The sequence below is a fragment of the Corvus moneduloides genome, chromosome 6 (genome assembly GCF_009650955.1).
Source record: "Corvus moneduloides isolate bCorMon1 chromosome 6, bCorMon1.pri, whole genome shotgun sequence".
Lineage (NCBI taxonomy): Eukaryota > Metazoa > Chordata > Aves > Passeriformes > Corvidae > Corvus > Corvus moneduloides.
In genome coordinates this window covers 3427236-3445451 of record NC_045481.1, presented here as the reverse complement: position 1 = coordinate 3445451, position 18216 = coordinate 3427236, and the positions used below count along the sequence as shown (strand labels likewise).

Genomic DNA, 18216 nt, shown 5'->3' with positions numbered 1-18216 from the left:
AGATTTGGAGGAGTCCCTTTCCTTCTTTCCTGCACTAGATTTTTTTTTGCAGAGCACAGAAATTCATTCTGCTACGAAGCCTTACACTAAACAGGGCTCAGACTGAATCCTCATGTGTTCTTCCTGCAGCAGCCAGAGCTCAGGGAGTGCAATGTCTGTGCAAAGGTGCAGGTTATAACTCTCCCAGCAGCACCATAAGCCACTAAAATGTTGTTTTCCTCATTTTTTTTATCAAGTTCAGTGTTAAAAATAATCAATACCAGACACAGTCGCCTCTCCCAGAGGCTTTGCAGGGCAAGTGGAGCAGCAGCAGAGCCCTCTGGTGATGAGGAGGATGGTGGAGGGGCAGGCACCAGCTGAGAGCAAAATCCAGAGGGACCTCATCGTGCTTGGCTGTTACACAACACTCACAAGCTCATTTTTCCAACATCTTAATTTCTTTTTTGACCCACTCAGAGCAGTTTTTGCTTGGTGTCACTCCACTCCCACTCTCCTTCTAGCAGCTCCTTACTCTGACAGGCAGGACAGAGCCCCAGGAGAGGAGTATCAAGACAAGGATGGTGACAGTGGCAGCACACACCCATGAACGTGATCACCCCAGTATTCCAGGTTATGTGGTGTTGCTTTCTGAGGGGAAAACAGGACAGAACCCAGGCAGAAATGCAAAAACAAAAGCCTGTGTGGAAGCTGCTGAGACTTTGAAGTGCCTCAATTAAAAAACTTTCAAGATAAACAGCTCTGTCTCCTTGAGGAGCATCGGTAAACCCCAGCTTTATAGAACCTGGCACGAAGCGAGAGCAGCACCAGGGTATTAAAGCAGCAATTTCCCCCAATTTAAGTGAGTTTAAACTGTGATATTCTGTCACCTTCTCTTTGCTGGAGGGTGTTGCCTGTAACTGAAAGGAATACAGGCAAATTGGAAACAACTCCTCTGAATCATTTCTGTCACACAAAGCACTGTAATGTAAAGCCTCTCACATCGTGCAAATTAAGCCCATTCTTGTGAAAAGGCACCACAGCACAGGGCTACTTCTCATTATCCTTTAACAGCTCAGGCAAGTGAAGTATCCTGACAAAACCCCCTTGTCAGCACACACTTCTGGGGTTCTCACCACGGATCTACCCCAGGACAACACTGCACTCATGAGCCAGAGGTGTCAAGAGTATCCTGAGCTGGAAGGGACCCACAAGGATCAGAGTCCAGCTCCTGGCCCTGCACAGACACCCCAACAATCCCACCCTGGGCATCCCTGGCAGCGTTGTCCAAGCACTCCCAGAGCTCTGGCAGCCTCGGGGCCGTGTGCCCAGCACCCTCTGGGGGAAGAACCTGTTCCTGATATCCAACCTAAACCCACTCTGGCACAACTTCATGCCCTTCCCCATTCATGCCAAGCCCAGGAATTCACAAATGAAATCCAGTGTCATTTGTCATCTTCCAAATTTATTTCAATGGATAAATACCACGTTTGCTTTTAACCAGGCATGAAACAGTACTACTTTCTTAAGAGTTTTGGTGGGAAGGCATACTGGGAGGTTCCTAGTTCCCACTTGGAATGAAACTCTGTGAGTTTAGGGGTTAATTGCTACAGGAATTCCCTCCCTTAATCACAAGAACATGAATGTGCAAGAGCAGGTAAGTTCTTGTGCAGACAGCAGGTGGACCTGAAATGAAACCCAAGGTGTGCCAAGGGCTGCTCAACACAGCCCTTCCCTGTCTTGTCATGAGAAAGTTGGGAAGAGGACAGGCACACAGGCACAGCGATTTTATCTCCCCATCTCTCATTTAACAGGGAGGGTTCACTTTGGAAAGTGATAACAGGGAGCAGAACTGTTCCTGCTGCTGCTCTGACTACCCCTCATCACTTATCTGGGTGTAACTTGTAACTTCATCTGAGCTAACAATCTGCTGCACAGGGGATACAAAGTCCCATTGTCATCAAATAAGACAACCTGACCAACCAGTGCACCTCTGAAACAAAAGCATCACAGAATCCCAGAATGGTTTGGGTTGGAAGAGACCTTAAAGATGATCCAATTCCACCCCCTGCCATGAGCAGACACCTGCCACTAGACCAGGTTGCTCCAAGTCCTGTCCAACCTGGCCTTGGACAATCCCAGAGATGGGGCAGCCACAGCGTCCCTGGGCAACCTGCTTCCAACAGACCTGAGAGATTCTGCAGGCAAGAGTGAGAGTGACCAAAAAAATGTTCTCTCACTGTTATCAGTTGGCACATTTTTAGTTAACTCATTCCACTGACCTGTGAGAGCCGAGGAAAATTTACGAGTAGCTCATCCCACTACATCAACCTTGGAAATGGGAGAACTGGGCCAACAGTAAGTGAAATAGGGAAGTATCCCATGTGTGGAGACACCATTCCTCTCCAGACCACGGCCCTGGGGCCCACGGGCTCTGACCAGCAGCAGCACAGGCGCCCAGGGATGGGTGGCTGCGGGTGGAGCCCGGGCAGCGAGCGCAGAGCACTCGCCCTGCATGGCACAAACACCTCCAACATCCACCCACGGGGCACGTCTGGGTCCAAGCCCACTCGGGATCCTCCTGCAGCTGTCTCTGGGATAAGCACATCCCAGTCTGTGACACTGTGACAGCTATTCCTGCTGCGTGGATGCACTGTTTGGAAGCTTCGTGTGAAAGCTGAAACTTGTATTTTTCGTTTTCCAGATGACACTGGCATACTGGTGCCTGGTGAATAATGGCTGTTTGGTGTGCATGGAATTGCCCTCTAACAACTGGAATTCTGTGCTTAACTTCAGAAATAGGGCAGCCACTATTAATAAAATTATGCGTGGAATGTGTCATCCTTCCACAGATGCCGAAGAGCTCTCACTGCACTGAGGCTCAGGACACCCTTCCTATGAGGGTGGAAGGTGTCCCTGCCCACGGCAGGGGTTGGAATGAGATGGTTTTTAAGGTCCCTTCCAACCCAAACCACTCTGTGATCACCATCTCTCTCTCGGGACAGTCTGGACTGGCTGGGCAGTGAATCCATCGATGCCTGGGCACAGCAGTGGATCTGGACTCGCCCACAGGGAGTTTGGGCACCCGCCCTCACAAGAGTGGAGCAGAACTGACACATCCCAGCGTGGATCTAACCATGCACTGACCACTCTGCAAGACCCCTGGAACAGTTTTTACTCCTAAGAATTATATAGATAAATACCACTTAGAACCACTGAATCTTTTAGGTTGGAGAAGACCTCTAAGATGGAGTCCAGCCATTCCCCCAGCACTGCCAAGGCCACCACTGCCCCCTGACCCCAAGCGCCACATCCTCACGGCTTTTAAATCCCTCCAGGGATGGGGACTCCACCACTGCCCTGGGCAGCCTGTGCTAGGGCTGGACCACTCTTTCCATGAGGAAATTGTCTTTAATATCCAATCTAAACCTCCCCTGGTGCAGTTTAAAGTAATTCCCTCTCATCCTGTCCCTGTTCCCTGGGAGCAGAGCCCGATCCCCCCTGGCTGCCGCCTCCTGCCAGAAGGTCCCACCTGAGCCTCCTTTTCTCCAGGCTGAGCCCCTCCAAGTCCCTCAGCTGAGCTGTTTCTTGTAGGACTTGACCCCCAAAAATATTAATCTGAAATTTTCTGTGTCTGCAGGGCAGCAATTAACATAATTTGATCTGCATGGCCGTGTCTTTACTGATGCACAGGAGTTGCAGACACAACTCATTTCAGAAATCCAGAGGAAGGGACAATCCCACAGCCGAACAGTCAGGATAAAGCACTGCCCACACACTGTACTGTTCTATTAACAGATATAAGGATTATTTTTGGACCATTGTCTAAAAAGAGCTTTTCCCAAGCCTTAGAGTGGATAATTTTGTTTCTAATCTTTCCTGCTCACTGCTGCCATTTTTACCTTCCTGAAGGGTGAAGGTGTGAACCAAGGCAGCAGCAGTGGCTAGCTCAGTGTGAACTGCTCTGCAAGCCAACATATGGCAATGTAGCCACAAGTGATGCCCAAATTTAGTAGTTCACACTGATGCCAAGCCCTGAAATTTCTGTTATTCACTTTGTCCCATCAAATTCCCAGTAAGTGTATAAAAACAGTGGTTTGGGGGTCACTTACCACATCCACATGTGTCAATCTAGCACACGAAATTGTTCAGAGGCAGAGAAAACACACACACAACTCTTCACGGGTGAAAAATAGTCCCATTCCTCCTCTGGAACAAACAAGACCAGATCTTTTCTCTCCTAATTACCAGGGAATTTGTGAACAGGCAGTACCTGGGGCTGACATGCTACACCAGAGCCATGGTTGCATCCACATTTAATACCCCTTATGTACAGGCTGCAAATATCACAAAAGGAAGAGGAAAAACACTCACAGAAGTCAAGTAATTCTGATTTTATATTCAGGCTTTGCAAATCAAGGATGTCCTATTTTACTATTCATTCAAGGCAAAAGTCTACACAGGCATGTCAAAAGCAGGAATTGAAAAACAATGAACACAACAGTCTTGAAAATACGTTTAATGTCTAATCTTATACAAAAGTGACAGCATTTTCAAAAAAATATCAAATCCTGTATTTATAGCTTCTCACTATCATACAGCAATATTTGTTTCATCTAAAGAAAATACAGCAGCAGGTGATAATCTATACTTTAAAGATGTGATTGCTTATATTTCGTATTGTAAACAAATGCAGTATGTCAACCTCAAAGCACAAGTCAAAACGAACTCCTCAGCAATTGAACTCAAAATGATGCATAGAAATGTACAAATTCCATTGCAAAAGCTTCAGGCCAGAAGTTGCTCACACTTGACATAACATGTGATAAAGTTACTACACGGTATATAGTGACACCTTGAGTTTTTACACAATAGATTAACAGGAATACCCTTTTCACTGCTATGCAAAGAACTCTGCTCACAAAAACAAAGGGGTTATGAAACAGTTTTCATGACCTCAAGAAATACGAATATACATTGAAAAACATCCCATATATATTGAATTTTAGCCTAAATGTTCCAGTAATAAATCCTGCCTATTTCAGGAAGAACCTAGAAGTCTAGTTACTTTTACAAAACCCCCTTCCAAAAATCATTACTTGCTACTTCTGCTTTATCCTTTCCTACCTCTTCCCATTCCCTGCAGAGACATATGGCCAGTGCAATTCCAACTGGAGCGCTGCTACTGCATGATCCATTCATTTGGAATAAATGTTTTTTCATTACAATGATTTACAGTCTAAGGCTGCAGGTATCAAAAAAGCACTTGAGCAAATGCAGTCAATGTTGCTTATGTTAATTTTTAATTAGTCTTGCCAAGTCTGCTTGGGGGGCAACTGGTTTTTTTTTAACGTTAGTGAAGCACTTTTGGTTCTTATTCCAAGGGTTAAGTTGCTGGGGTTTAAGTTGAAATGTTAAAAGTATTTTTGTTCAGCTCCAGTACTGTCTTCCTAAAACAAAAAGTAGACATTCCTTTGCTATCAGCTTTCATGGCGTTGGATTAAAGCAGCCACAGCTCAGCTGGCTGCTTTCTCCTGCAAAAATACTGTAGGACTTTGCCATAAAGGCTATGACTACCAAGGAGCATCACCACCAGGTCACCCCATGTGCTTTTAGTGTCCATCACATGCATGCAGGAAGCCATGAAGGTACTAGAAGAGAATTAACTCACGTTCACAGTTCCATGATTACAAAGACTCCCTAATGAGCTACCATGTGAAGCAAAATCTGTTCCTAATTCTACCCACAGAGGCTAAGTTAGGAGATCCCCAGCTGTGGAGGAAACAAACTGTCCGTGGTCCAAGTGTAGGCCGTGAAGTACCACCAAGAGACGTGGCTGTGTCTCGGCAAATCCCTCGGATGTGCTTGGCACAGATATGGCAAGAACACGAAAACTTAGGGCAGTGCCCCTTGGGAGAGGCAGCTGCACAGCAGTGCACAGGCTTCCTGACATTCAATTTCTCCCAAATTCCACCTACTCTGTGAGGTATGCAGACACCCAGCTGGGAACAGGGGGCTGCTCCCAGGGACAGCGAACGAGACCCCCTCGCGCCCAACCGCGGCAACAAGGATCTCGTGACACAACTGTGCCAAGAACTGCTGGGAAGGGAATGCTCAGGTTGGGCTTTAAGCTCAAGTTCAGTTTCCAGGGACTCTGAAAAAGTCTGCCAGGTTTACACAACCCAGCAGCCAAGTCAAATTTGAAATGACTAGAACCCAGGTCAGAAATAGGGAAGTACCTATGCGGGGATCAGTTTCTCTTTACACAGACCAAGCCAAACTTCCAACCACCACAGAATGAGAACTGGCAACAGGATGTCCTCATTTGCATGCATAAAACTCACATTTTGCTGATTCAAAGTTAACTGCACATCCAGGTTATTTCACTTGCACAGGAATGCCTGTTTGTGAACACCAACAGTGTGCTGACAAGCCACACCAAGGCTTCCAAACGTGGCTCTTCTCCTCCGTAGTCCCAGACCGAGCAACTGGTTTGAGTATGTACAAAATGCTGAGAAAACCTTCGAGTTCACATGCTCTGTCTTGTTAGTTTGAATTACTGTAGCACGTTCAAATATTAGGTTTCTTGACTAAAATGTTGAAACACTTTCCCTATTGACTTTTTAGAATAACCTGAAAATAGACAAAATATGACTATCCATCCATCCGTTCAATGACCAGCACAAGTCTGGCAACAAGACTTAAAGCATTCATGGAAATTTAAGAATTAACTTTTTTTAATTCCGTGGGCCTGATTCTTTATAATCCTTACATGGCAACTCCTGTTTTTCCAAGGAATACTTGCCAACATAAGAACCACAGGTGTGTTAGTTGATTTCTTCTCTTTGTATTTCACTTGATTAAACCAAATAATTATGCCAGCATATGAGCAGGGTAAATTGATGTAAACTGCTCCTTCATACCTCAAATGCACATATGAGAGGCAATATTCTTCACAGCCCCATACATTACTGAAACAAAAACTGTAAAAATCTCTGTAAGTAGTGGATGAAGGTGGAAAACTACAGTATTCTGTTGCCTAGAATGTATTCAGCGGTAAGGCTGCAAGAGACAATAAAGTCATGGTCAATACAGGCTTTTCACACAGCAGTTCATTCACAGTTACAAATATTCTTAATTAATCACAAATTCATCCTTATAACTTATTATTCCCTCCCTATTGCCCTAGCAGCAATCTCTTCAGATTAAACAGATTATTTTCTCTTTCAGAATTATTACAAGGCCTTCCCCCCTTTTTTTGGTTTTTGGAGTCTTTCCAAGCAGTGGAAGACCACTATAATATGAGACATGCTCCAATTTAACATAATTTCACCATTCTAGTATATTTAGTATTTAACAAGTTGCTCCTATCCCACTGACTTGAGGAATAAAACAGGTGTGCTGAAAGTCCTTACCTGCACTAGCAGGTCTTATGCTATTGAATTTTCCCACTTAAATGTGAAATACTTTAGAGTAACTTGAGACCAAAATTAAATACTCACATGGGGACCACCAGGCATTGATGGAGCACCAGCAGGACCAGATGGCACTTGAAAAGGATTAGGGGGCGTAGGATATAGTCCTGGAGCTGGATATGATCCTGTGGGTGGAGGGAATGGCCCGGGCGGTGAAGGTCCCCACGTTCCAGGCGGGACCGTACCCCATGGTACTGTCGGCGCAGCCCCAGGAGTCTGGGTAGGAGTGGAATATGGCCCTGGGGGTGGATATGGCATGCTGGGAGCAGGATACTGCCCTCCCATTGTTGGTCCCCATGCTCCAGAGGGCATGGATCCCCATGGCCCAACAGGAGCAGGAGGTGCAGCTGGCTCTGTTGGACCTCCGTAAGGTCGTGGAAGCTCTGGAAAGGGCATATTTGGTGGAGGATACTGCCCTGGCGGGACAGGACCTGGCACAGTTGGGGGTGGATATGGACCACCAGGAGGAGGGCAGGAGGGTCCAGTAGGAGGAGGAGGAAATGGAGCAGGCGGTCCCGGGGGCATTGAAGGATACATTCCCGTTGGAGGAGGTCCGAAGGGCACGCTGGAAGCCGATGTGTTTGGTGGCAGTCCGGTTGGAGTCATAGGGGGGGCACTGGGGTTATTCCAAGGGTTGGAAGCCGGCCAGCCCTGCGGAGGCTGCCCGGGCTGCTGGCCAGGCTTGGTGCTGCTCACTTTGGAGGTTTTAGCAGGCGACTGGTCTGGTAAAGCATCTGCCAACTGAAAGACAAAGCGCCGGTGAGAACGGAACGTGCCCGCCGGAGTTCCCAGCTGCAGACATCCCCCCACCACGTGGCTACATCCCAGCTGCCGGAGCGGCAGGAGAAGAGCTCTTGGTGGCTGCACAGAGATGATTACATTCATTTTTGTGCAGCTCCTATCACTAAGGCAGCAGAGACATTCTGACAGGCCGCAGTTAAAAACCCAGAGATAAAAGGTGACCTACCACACGAAACAACAGGCAACTGCAGCACAAACCTGAAAACATTTTCCTAGATTTCCATTACAACTATCCTGATGCCATTAAAGCACAGCTCCTTTGTTAATATCACAGGAGAGAACCCAGGAGGCACCCAGCAGCTTCCGAAGTTTAGTCCAGGGATTGCTACATCTACCCAAAAGGAAAACACCACGACTGTGATACAGAGGAAATCTCTCAGCTGTCAGCTCCCCTTTTCCTTCAAAAAAACTGTGTCAGCTTTTGGAATAATCAACACAACTGGCTGATCTTCAGGAAAGAAAAACTGTTACTTACCGAAAAATCATCAGTTCCAGACATTGTGCTGAAAAGTAAGGTGAGATAAAGTGAAATTTGTTGAAAATAATAAAGGTATTTTTAAGCAAGACTTCATGAGACATCTACATTTGTCTCATTCAGAGCACAGCAAGTGCTGAACTGGCAGCAACTCTTGGTGCCTTGGTTTCAGTGCCTCTGGCCCACACCAGGTCCTGGACCACGGATCAGGGTGATCAGTGCCTGTGTCTGCTGGGACACCTGTGCCCAGGTGTTGCTTTGGGGATCCCCGGTTAGTGAGGTAATGGGAATAAATTTACTCTTTGTGTTTTAGCCCTGCGTTTGTGGCTGTCCCAGCTGCCTCCCTGTGCTCACAGAGCAACCCAAACACCTTTCTCTGGATTAAGTCCCCATGAAACGGAAAGTCCTGAGCCTCCACCTGCCTCAGCTCAGCCAGGTGCAACACAGGATATAAATAGGTCACATTGCAATAGGAAAAAATATTTTAAGCATTCATATGGAATATATGGAGCCTGCCCAGACAGGGAGGCCTGGGAAAGATTCCAGGTGTTCTCTAAACTGGGATTTGGAAAAGGTATAGCAGGATTCTTGTGGGGGAAGTCAATGCATCTAAACCAAAACATGATTGTCGCTATTGGGGCGGCCACGACACACAGGGACAGTGCCTCTTTCAAGGGCCAAAAAGCCATTTATTAAACAAAGCAGCCTCTTTTATACACCTTTTTATGTTATCATTTGTGTTACATATTCACTGGCTGCTAAACTACCACAATAGGCTCATTGGCTATTACTAACTACAACATACTACCATTGGCTACCTACGGCATAAGCATTCAAGCATTCAAAAAAATAACAGGTTTGGATATGTTGCTGTTTTCTCCTTCTACTGTTTAACTTTCTTGCTTCTGTTGATACTACATTCTCATGGGTAAAAACTAATTGTTTTTCTTTTCATGGACTTTTCTCACAGTCCTTCTCTAGCCAAAGTAACAGGCCTGAGCCATAATTTTACAAAGGCAACAAGGCCTTCATTTTATAAGGTTTTACTTAAATACCACACATGATTAAATCAGAGAATCATGGAAGGGACCTTAAAGACCACGTAGTTCCAACCTCCTGACATGGGCAGGGACACCTTCCAAACCCATCCAACCTGGCCTTGAATACTTCCAGGGATGGGGCAGCCACAGCTTCTCTGGGAAACCCGTGCCAGGGCCTCACCACCCTCAAAATTCTTCCCAATATCCCATCCAGCCCTGCCCTCTGGCACTGGGAAGCCATTCCCCCTTGTCCTGTCACTCCAGGCCCCTGTCCCCAGTCCCTCTCCAGCTCTCCTGGAACCCCTCTAGGCCCTGCAAGGGGCTCTGAGCTCTCCTTGGAGCCTTCTTGTCGCCAGGTGAGCACCCCCAGCTCTCCCAGCCTGGCTCCAGAGCAGAGGGGCTCCAGCCCTTGGAGCATCTTCATGGCCTCCTCTGGACTTGCCCCAATAGGTCCATGTCCTTCAGATGCTGGGGACCTCAGAGCTGGAATCCCCACACAGATCTTATGGCCAGAAATAAAAGAACTATAGTTTGCTAATGGTTTATTCTCCAGTTATTTCAGAACACACCAAGGGCAGGGGATGCTCTTATTTACGTTCACCAATTCCAGTAACTGACTATAGAGGTGTCACTAATACGTATCCAACTTCCAACCTCTCCACACTTCCAAGGAGCACTGAAAATAGGGACCAATGAGGCATATTAACAAATAACCAGAGGTGAGGAACTGTTAAGAAGATGACCAAGACCAGCCAGAAATTTTTAGGGGAGAGTGTAGGAGCTAGAAAGGAATGTAAGAAGAGGAAGAATGCAAAAGAGACGTCAAGAGTACAAACATTACTGCAAGGTTAATTCCCACAAAACACAATCTTTGTATTCCCCTTGCTGATGGTGAAGAACTGACTTCTAAGACAGAGAATGGTCTCAGGGATGGAGGTGTGTACAGAAAGCCTGGATCAAATAGGTTCATAAGCTCCCTTAGCTTAATATGTATTCACATTATTTACATTATATTATTTATACATTCATCTCTGAAACTGTACTGTAAATTTATTATTATCTACACAATTTCCTAATGTTAGGACAGTTCTGGATCAGAACAAGGGGCCATTTAGCTCAGCATCCCATTTTATCTTAACAATGATCAGTAGAGAAGAACAAGAACAGGAATGACACTCACCCCCCAACACTTAGCTTAGCTTAGACACTTCCTAAGCTGTACACAATTTCTATGGAGTAATAACCCTCAAATAATTCCTTTTTTACTAACACATCCAGTTTCCTCGCTTAGATGAGGGGATGTCTCATTTGCCCACTTCAGTGCTGTTCCTACAACACCCACTGGCAAGGAACTCCACGGGCTGCCATTTGTTGCACAAAAGCCACCTCCTTTTTTTGTTCTAAACCTGGATTTTACTAGTTTCACTTGTTGGTCCTCCATTCTTGCAGCTGAGGAAATCAGCAAGTCTATTCTTATCCACCCTGCCCATGCTGATCATTATCCTACAGATTGTTATCATTTTCTTTCAGCTGTCCCTTCTCCAGGCTGAGCTCCAGCTCATTCCCCTGACCCTTGTCCAGCAGCTATTCCATACCTTTCATTATTCTCCCTGCCTCAATTTGAGGCTTTTCCAAGTCTTTTGTATCTTTTGGGATGAATGACAAGAAAGAAACACAGAGAATTGAAGATGTGGGATAATAATTGATTTATACAGTATCATAATTATGCTCTGGTTTGTCTTCTATTTCCTTCCTGATACTTCTTAATTTTTCAGCTGCTTTTTGATCCCCATGGAACTGACACTTCTGTGGCAATATTTCACTCCTCAGTGTCAAGGGTCAGCCCAGCATTTTATATGTGAAATTATATGCACCGCTCTACATTTATCTACTCTGAATCACAGCAGATTTATTGCCATTGAATTATTTCTGCTGATTTATTACCCAATCCTTACTTTCCTGAATGGCTTTGTATCAACAAGACACTGTTCATCTCATTTCCCAAGTTATTTATGACCACACGGAACAACCCAGACCTCTGTGGAAACACAGTGAACTTTTCAAGGTATACCTAATAATTTAAAAAACTCTTTTAAGAAATACCTAGTAATTTAAATAAACCTTTTAAGAAGCACCTAATAATTTAAATAAGCCTTTTAAGAAATAAGTATCTACAAAGTTGATGGAATTCAGGGCCTAACTGCATGAATAAAAAGGTTTGTTAAAACTCCAGTATCAATTTGTAACAGCAGTAGTTCTTTCAAGTAAGGAGTCTTTGTCTCAGATGAGGGACATGCTCAAATCAAGAACTATTTGTTTAAAATTGAGAAACCAACTGAACTACATCAGGGAAGTAGTTTCTGCTCCTGTTATTAACAGCTCAGCTGTCTGAGACATATCTACCAGAAACTCAATTTCTCTTCAAGAAATACCTCTTCTGCTAAGAATTCATTAATATTTGCAATTAACCACACTCAATAACTTGGCAGGTGCTTTTTGGTGGAAGCTATTTCATATAACCCCAAAAATAAAGGAAATCAATCATTAATATAGAGACAATTACAAAAAAATTTTTACATAAGTGAACAGGTAATAATAATAATCATCATCATAATCAGGTTATCAAAAAACACCACCAAAACAGGTCAAGAGAATCCTCATTTCTTTAGGCAGATGGAGAGATGGGATAAGACCAACTGAAAAACAGATCTATAACAGATTGAAAAAAGTCCACAGAAGAGGCTGAACATTTGCTGCGAGGGAGAGAAGGAAGAGAAGAAATGAAACTAAAGGAGAACTCAGAAGAAAATCCTGGGATCTGTCACAAAAGTGTCAGGGAGAAGTAAATTCAAGTCAAGCAGTGGGTGAACACGGTTGAAACAGGCCTGCTTCCCAAATATCAACTAATATCCCCAATATCTGTTGGCAGATCATTCCCAAATATTTCTGTGCCATGAAAACGAAGGGAACAATTCTACTGCATGATTTATGGGGGGGGGTGGGGGGGAAAGTAGTTAAGCACAGCTTATAATGAGATTTAGTGGCTTTTTTACTTTGGCAAGCAGACAAGAGCAACATTTGTTGGCAACATTTGGGATAACTGAGTCCATGCCAAGCATGTCAAGGATCCTCTTGCAGACAGGACGGCCTATTTCAGGGATGTTTTTTAAACAGACATTTAATCTGGGCACTGCCACCTTCATTTCATAAAAAAGAAACTGAAATTACCCTTAACATTCAGACAACATATGAACTCATCTGTACTTAGATCTGGAATCTATATTCCATTCAGGTTGTTCAACACTAGTTAAAGAATTTCAGTCAAAACCTTACAGGAATACCAATTATATTAATACAATTATTGCCCAAGGCATTCACATGCTCACAGATCAGACTCAGAGACAGTGTCAGACAGAAGACCTCCAAGTAACTAAATTTTAAAGTCCCCCCATGTCACACTTTGGCTCAAGATTTTAGAAAAAACCCCACACAGAATGGGGGCTTGATGAGATTTTGAGAGTCATCAGGATTAACAAATGGACTCCTGAATTAACCAATTATTTCTTGAAGCCTTCCTAGTGCACAAGCATTGATATGAGCAGAGAAAAACTCATCAATGTAACAGACATTTACTCTGCCACATTTAAACTCTACTCCAAATTATCTTTCCTGGAGTTGGGATGAAGAAAGAGAAAAGGAGGAGGGTTCAGGAGTTAAAGTCATTTGGCAGGGAGCAGAAAGACAACAGAGCTGGCAGCATTCAGTGAAGTCCTGTTTGCATCCACTATGCTGTAGGATAAGATTTCCTTTGTTTTCCAAAGGCCAACGCCCCTGGAAACATCTCCAGCTTTCCAGAAGCCCAGAGCCTGCCAGCTCCAGCTCTGCTGGTCAGGGCATCACCTCTCAGCCACCTCTGAGCACATAAACGGCCAGAAGCACAAAACTGAAGTGAGGGATGGTGAGAGATGACCAATGCCTGCAAAAAAAGGCTGCCAGGAGCTGAATCCCTCTCACCCTTTATCCTGAAGAGCCATGAGAGGCAGGAAGGACTTCACTGCACCTGCCCAGAAATGATACCCTGCAAAACCTTCAGGCCACAGGCCAAGGCCTCCTGGACATCCATGCGCTGCTCCCAAAAGCTACCAGCAGGTAGGTGAGACGAGCGAGGTTGCCGTGCTCATGCTGCGCTGGGAAGAGAGAAAGGCTGGGAAGCACAACTCCAACACGGCTCTGGCAGGAGAGCTCCTCCAGCAGTGCTCACAACCAACTGGTGGCTTTCAGAGAGGTCTGTGAAACGCCTGTTCCTGGAAGCGTGGTGCTACGTGTGCCGTGCTAAATCCGTCCTACTAAACAGCTTCCGCAACAAACCAGCTCCACGGTGGTTTTTTGAGCTCTAAACCCTCTTGGATTGCATCCATCTCACTGCAACTATGGGTGTAGTAGCAATTTTCCCATGCTTTTGCCTTTCCTGGCTTTTATCCACCATCAGTCCTTACCGACCCTCGTTAGGAAGAGCTGTCCAAAGCACTTCTTCTTCCTTACCCAAAACTCAACATCCACTGCTTTCCTATTTTTTTTGAGTTGTTTGACATTTTTCCAACACTTGACGTGCCAGATTTAGTTCCTGTCTCCAAGATCATCTTTCAAACACAGAAAAAGGTTTTCTGGATGCAACAGGCTGTGCTGCATTTCCACTGGGTGGCACGGCTGCCTCGGCAGAGAGGTTCCTTTGTCACTCTAACATGACTAATTCCTACCAGCATAACCTCATCTACAACAGGATTTCTGCCCACATAAGTGTAACTACCCAACATAGCACACGGAGAAAATGGAAGAGACACCAAATCTTTGACAGCTTCTAAATGTTTTCTAAAATATGCAAATTTCTGCAGCTTCAGGCATTAAATATCAACACTTCAGAGCTGGCCTTTATAGAATCCCAGAATGGTTTGGGTTGGAAGGGACCTTAAAGATCATCTCATTCCACTCCCTGCTGTGGGCAGGGACACCTTCCTCCACTAGGCCAGGCTGCTCAAAGCCCCATCCACTTCCAGGGATGGGGCAGCCACAGCTTCTCTGGGAAACCTATGTCAGGGCTCACCACCCTCACAGCCAAGAATTTCTTCCTAATATCCCATCCAACCCTGCTCTCTGTCAGTGGGGAAGCCATTCCCCCTTGTCCTGGCACTCCATGCTCTTTAAAACAGTCCCTCTCCATCTTTCTTGCAGACTCTCTTCAGGTACTGGAAAGCCACAATTAGATCACCCCAAAGCCATTTCTTCTCCAAGCTGAACCACCCCAACACTCTCAGCCTTTCCTCATAGGAGAGCTGCTCCAGCCCTCTGATCATCTTGGTGGCCTCCTGTGGCCCTTTCCCCATCTTTAATACCTCCCCAGTGCTCAGATACCATAAAATAATTTGGTGTGCCCTGGGTCTTTATCCATTGGGAGAACAAAGTTAATTGACAAACTAAACCAACAGCTACATCATCAGTGGCTATGAGAGATTTGGGGATACTTCTGCCCCTTTCCTTGTCTGTTATGACTGAAAAAATGACAAAGATCAGTATTCAGATCTTCAGGACAAATTTCATTAAGACTGACAACCAAACTGTGGCATTTGCTATAAATTACCAACTACCAAAAAGAAAATAATTCTTCAAAACAGAGATCCTGGCAGTTTCCAAGACCTGTAAAATACAAAGCCACAAGGATCTACGATCTGTGCCAGCTCTTCACCCTTGTCAGACCATTCAGTTTCACAGCTGCCTCCCCACCAAGGCCAGACCTGATCCCTTCATCTGGTCCCCAAACCCAGCCAGATGGTCCCACACCCGGCAGACACAGATCACAAGGAGGTGCCTTGTTCATGTGCCAGCTGTGACACAAAGTCAGGGCAGAACAGAGAGCCTCCCCTGCCAAAGATTCCTCCTGTCCACACCACGCAGCCCTGGGAATCCTGAAAAAGATGTATTAGTCCAGCAGCTTGGAATGATTAAAACTGATCTTTCAGAGTTGCCTCTAAATTATCTTGAGAGCTACAGAGCCTCACATCACAGAATCCTAGAATGGTTTGGGTTGGAAGGGACCTTAAGGCTCATCCCTTTCCACCTCCTGCCACGGGCAGGGACACCTTCCACTAGCCCCGGTTGCTCCAAGCCCCATCCAACCTGGCCTGGAACTCCTCCAGGGATGGGGCAGCCACAGCTTTCCTGGGCAGTCCCTGTTCTCCTCTCAAGCATTATCAGCTTAATTACTGTAATTGTTTTAAGTGAAATAAACACACTGACTCTGAGGAGTGGCTATCAAACAGCTTCACTGCAGGGTTTTGGTGTGTCACCCCCAAACAAAACACCAAACCCATGTGTCACATTCCAGCTGTAACCTCACTGCTGACACACAAACCCACACACCCGTCTGCTCCTTAGCAGAGCCTCTTTCACAGGAAAACCACTTCTCAAGATTCACACCTGGCACCTTTCACATCTTCATCTGGCACTGTTAAAACGGACTTGAATGAACTCAAGCTTCAAGAATACCCAAACTGCTTTCCAGGACTGGCCTGATATTCACCACATATTTCCTTCAGCTATACCGATCTCCACAGGTCCTGGGAAGGGCAGTTTCAGGGCGTGTCATTTTGGTTTCAAAAAGACAAAGCACTTACTTCTGCTCATACACACCACTGGCAGTAAGGCTGAATACCATCAGATCAGCACCGTTTTCCACGTAATTGACCTGGAAACAAGTTTTCCATCAGAAATAAAACCTGTCAGGCAGGCAGCGCTCGGGGGGCACAGATACCACGCAGTGCTGGCCCTCCCATGTAAGCCAGCTGCCTTAAATACGTTAAAATTTGATAAACCAACTTCTCATCAACTCTGAAAAACTGGATTTCCTGAGCCCTTTTTTAGAGAGGAAGCTTTAAGTTAAAGTCACTTATATGTAATCCACGCTCATTGATGTGCTCATTAATAGACTACGACCACACAATACAAAAAAAAAGCCGAACAAATATTTAACCCAGCCAAGACAACGCCACCAGCGCTACAGAGCCACCAGGCCCCGCCACAAGCGACCCCCGGTGCTCTGCAGGGACCAGCACTGCCCGCCCCCCGCAGGCGGGGCGGCACCTCCGGGATGTCTGAGGCGCGGCGCGGCGGCTCCCCGGCCGCAGCCCCCCCGCCCTCCCGCGCTCCCCGCGGCGGCGCAGGGCCCGTGCTGGCGGCGGGGCCGGGTCGCGGTACCTGTGCGGAGGGAGCCGGCGCAGGCCCGGAGCGACGCGGCGGCCGCAGCTCCACCGCCACCGCGACGGGCACCGGAACCGGAACTGCGTCACGGCGGCCACGCCCACACCGACACACCGGAGGGGCGCGCTTGGCCACGCCCCTCTATGGCCGCTGCGTCACAGGCACCGCCCACCCCGGGGTGGACACGCCCCCCACCGTCTGCAGCGCGCGTCACAGACCACACCCACCCACGCGGCCACGCCCACGCGTGTCCCCGCCCACACGCGCCGAGCCATAGGCCACGCCCCTCCGCCGTTAGGCCACGCCCCTCCGCCGTTAGGCCACGCCCCTCCGCCGTTAGGCCACGCCCCCGCCCATCACAGCGGCGCTGTCTGGGTGGGGTCACGTGACAGCGAGCGCGGCCCCGCCCTTTCGCGGCCCGCGGCAGCCCCCCCACCATCCCCCCAGCCCCCCTCACGCGGTCACGTGATGCCCTCCCTGAGGGGCGGGCGCGGCCCGTGAGGGGCCTCGGCTCGGGGTCCCTCCGGAAATGTCCCTGGGGCTCCGAGAGCTGCTGTTAAAAAGCGTTTCACCACCATTTTCACCGCTGCCGTTAAAAAATAAAAAAAAAGTGGTAGCTTGATTTGTCGCCCCCCTCGTCCGTCAGTCAAAACCTGCGCCGTGCAGTTCAAGACGAGCAGCAGAAACCAACAAAGCAAAGCGCTTGCGTTTCTGTCCCTTCAACAGAAAAACAAGTCAAAATATTCTCCGTGTTAAAAAGAGGTATCAATTTAACCACTAAGAAATTAAAATATTATTCCTATGTACAAGCTAAATTGCCACGAACGGTTCCAGTAAAAGCTCCAAGAACATTGGTTTGTTCAGACCTACAGCCAACAGCTGCCAGCACAAATGCTGCAGCAGAAGCTGCACAACTCCTGTCATGTTTAACACTGTAATTAATAATCATATAAACAGCTGATTCTCATGGATCTATACGACTGCTGAAAATCTAATTCTGATTTTCTTCTCACCCAGTAGGAACAAATGAAGGCAATCCTGACAGCTCCAACAATTCCACCACGTTCCTGAGAGCCTTGTCCAAACTCCCCTTGACCTCTGTCAGCCTTGGGGCCATGACCACCGGCCTGGATTTCCCCTCAACTTGCGCAAAATCCCACCAAATTTTCATTTTAAGTTATCCCAAATCATCCAGTTT

The 18216-nt window shown here is 46.7% G+C and overlaps 1 protein-coding gene across 2 annotated transcripts; it reads right to left on the bottom strand.

Annotated features, from left to right (window-relative positions):
• Window positions 1–4355: 4355 nt before the first annotated feature.
• MAPK1IP1L (mitogen-activated protein kinase 1 interacting protein 1 like) lies at window positions 4356–17097 on the bottom strand. Of its 2 annotated transcripts, none has more exons than XM_032112192.1 (4): window positions 17016–17097; window positions 8728–8755; window positions 7479–8192; window positions 4356–7038 (listed from the first exon to the last, which is right to left on the bottom strand). In XM_032112192.1, the coding sequence occupies exons 2-4, from the start codon at window positions 8749–8751 to the stop codon at window positions 7027–7029; spliced, it is 750 nt and encodes a 249-aa protein (XP_031968083.1). In that variant the 5' UTR covers window positions 8752–8755; window positions 17016–17097; the 3' UTR covers window positions 4356–7026. The 2 variants fall into 2 exon arrangements, with proteins under 2 accessions (XP_031968083.1, XP_031968082.1); XM_032112191.1 differs by lacking the exon at window positions 17016–17097 and adding an exon at window positions 16436–16491.
• Between the last annotated feature and the right edge of the window lie 1119 nt (window positions 17098–18216).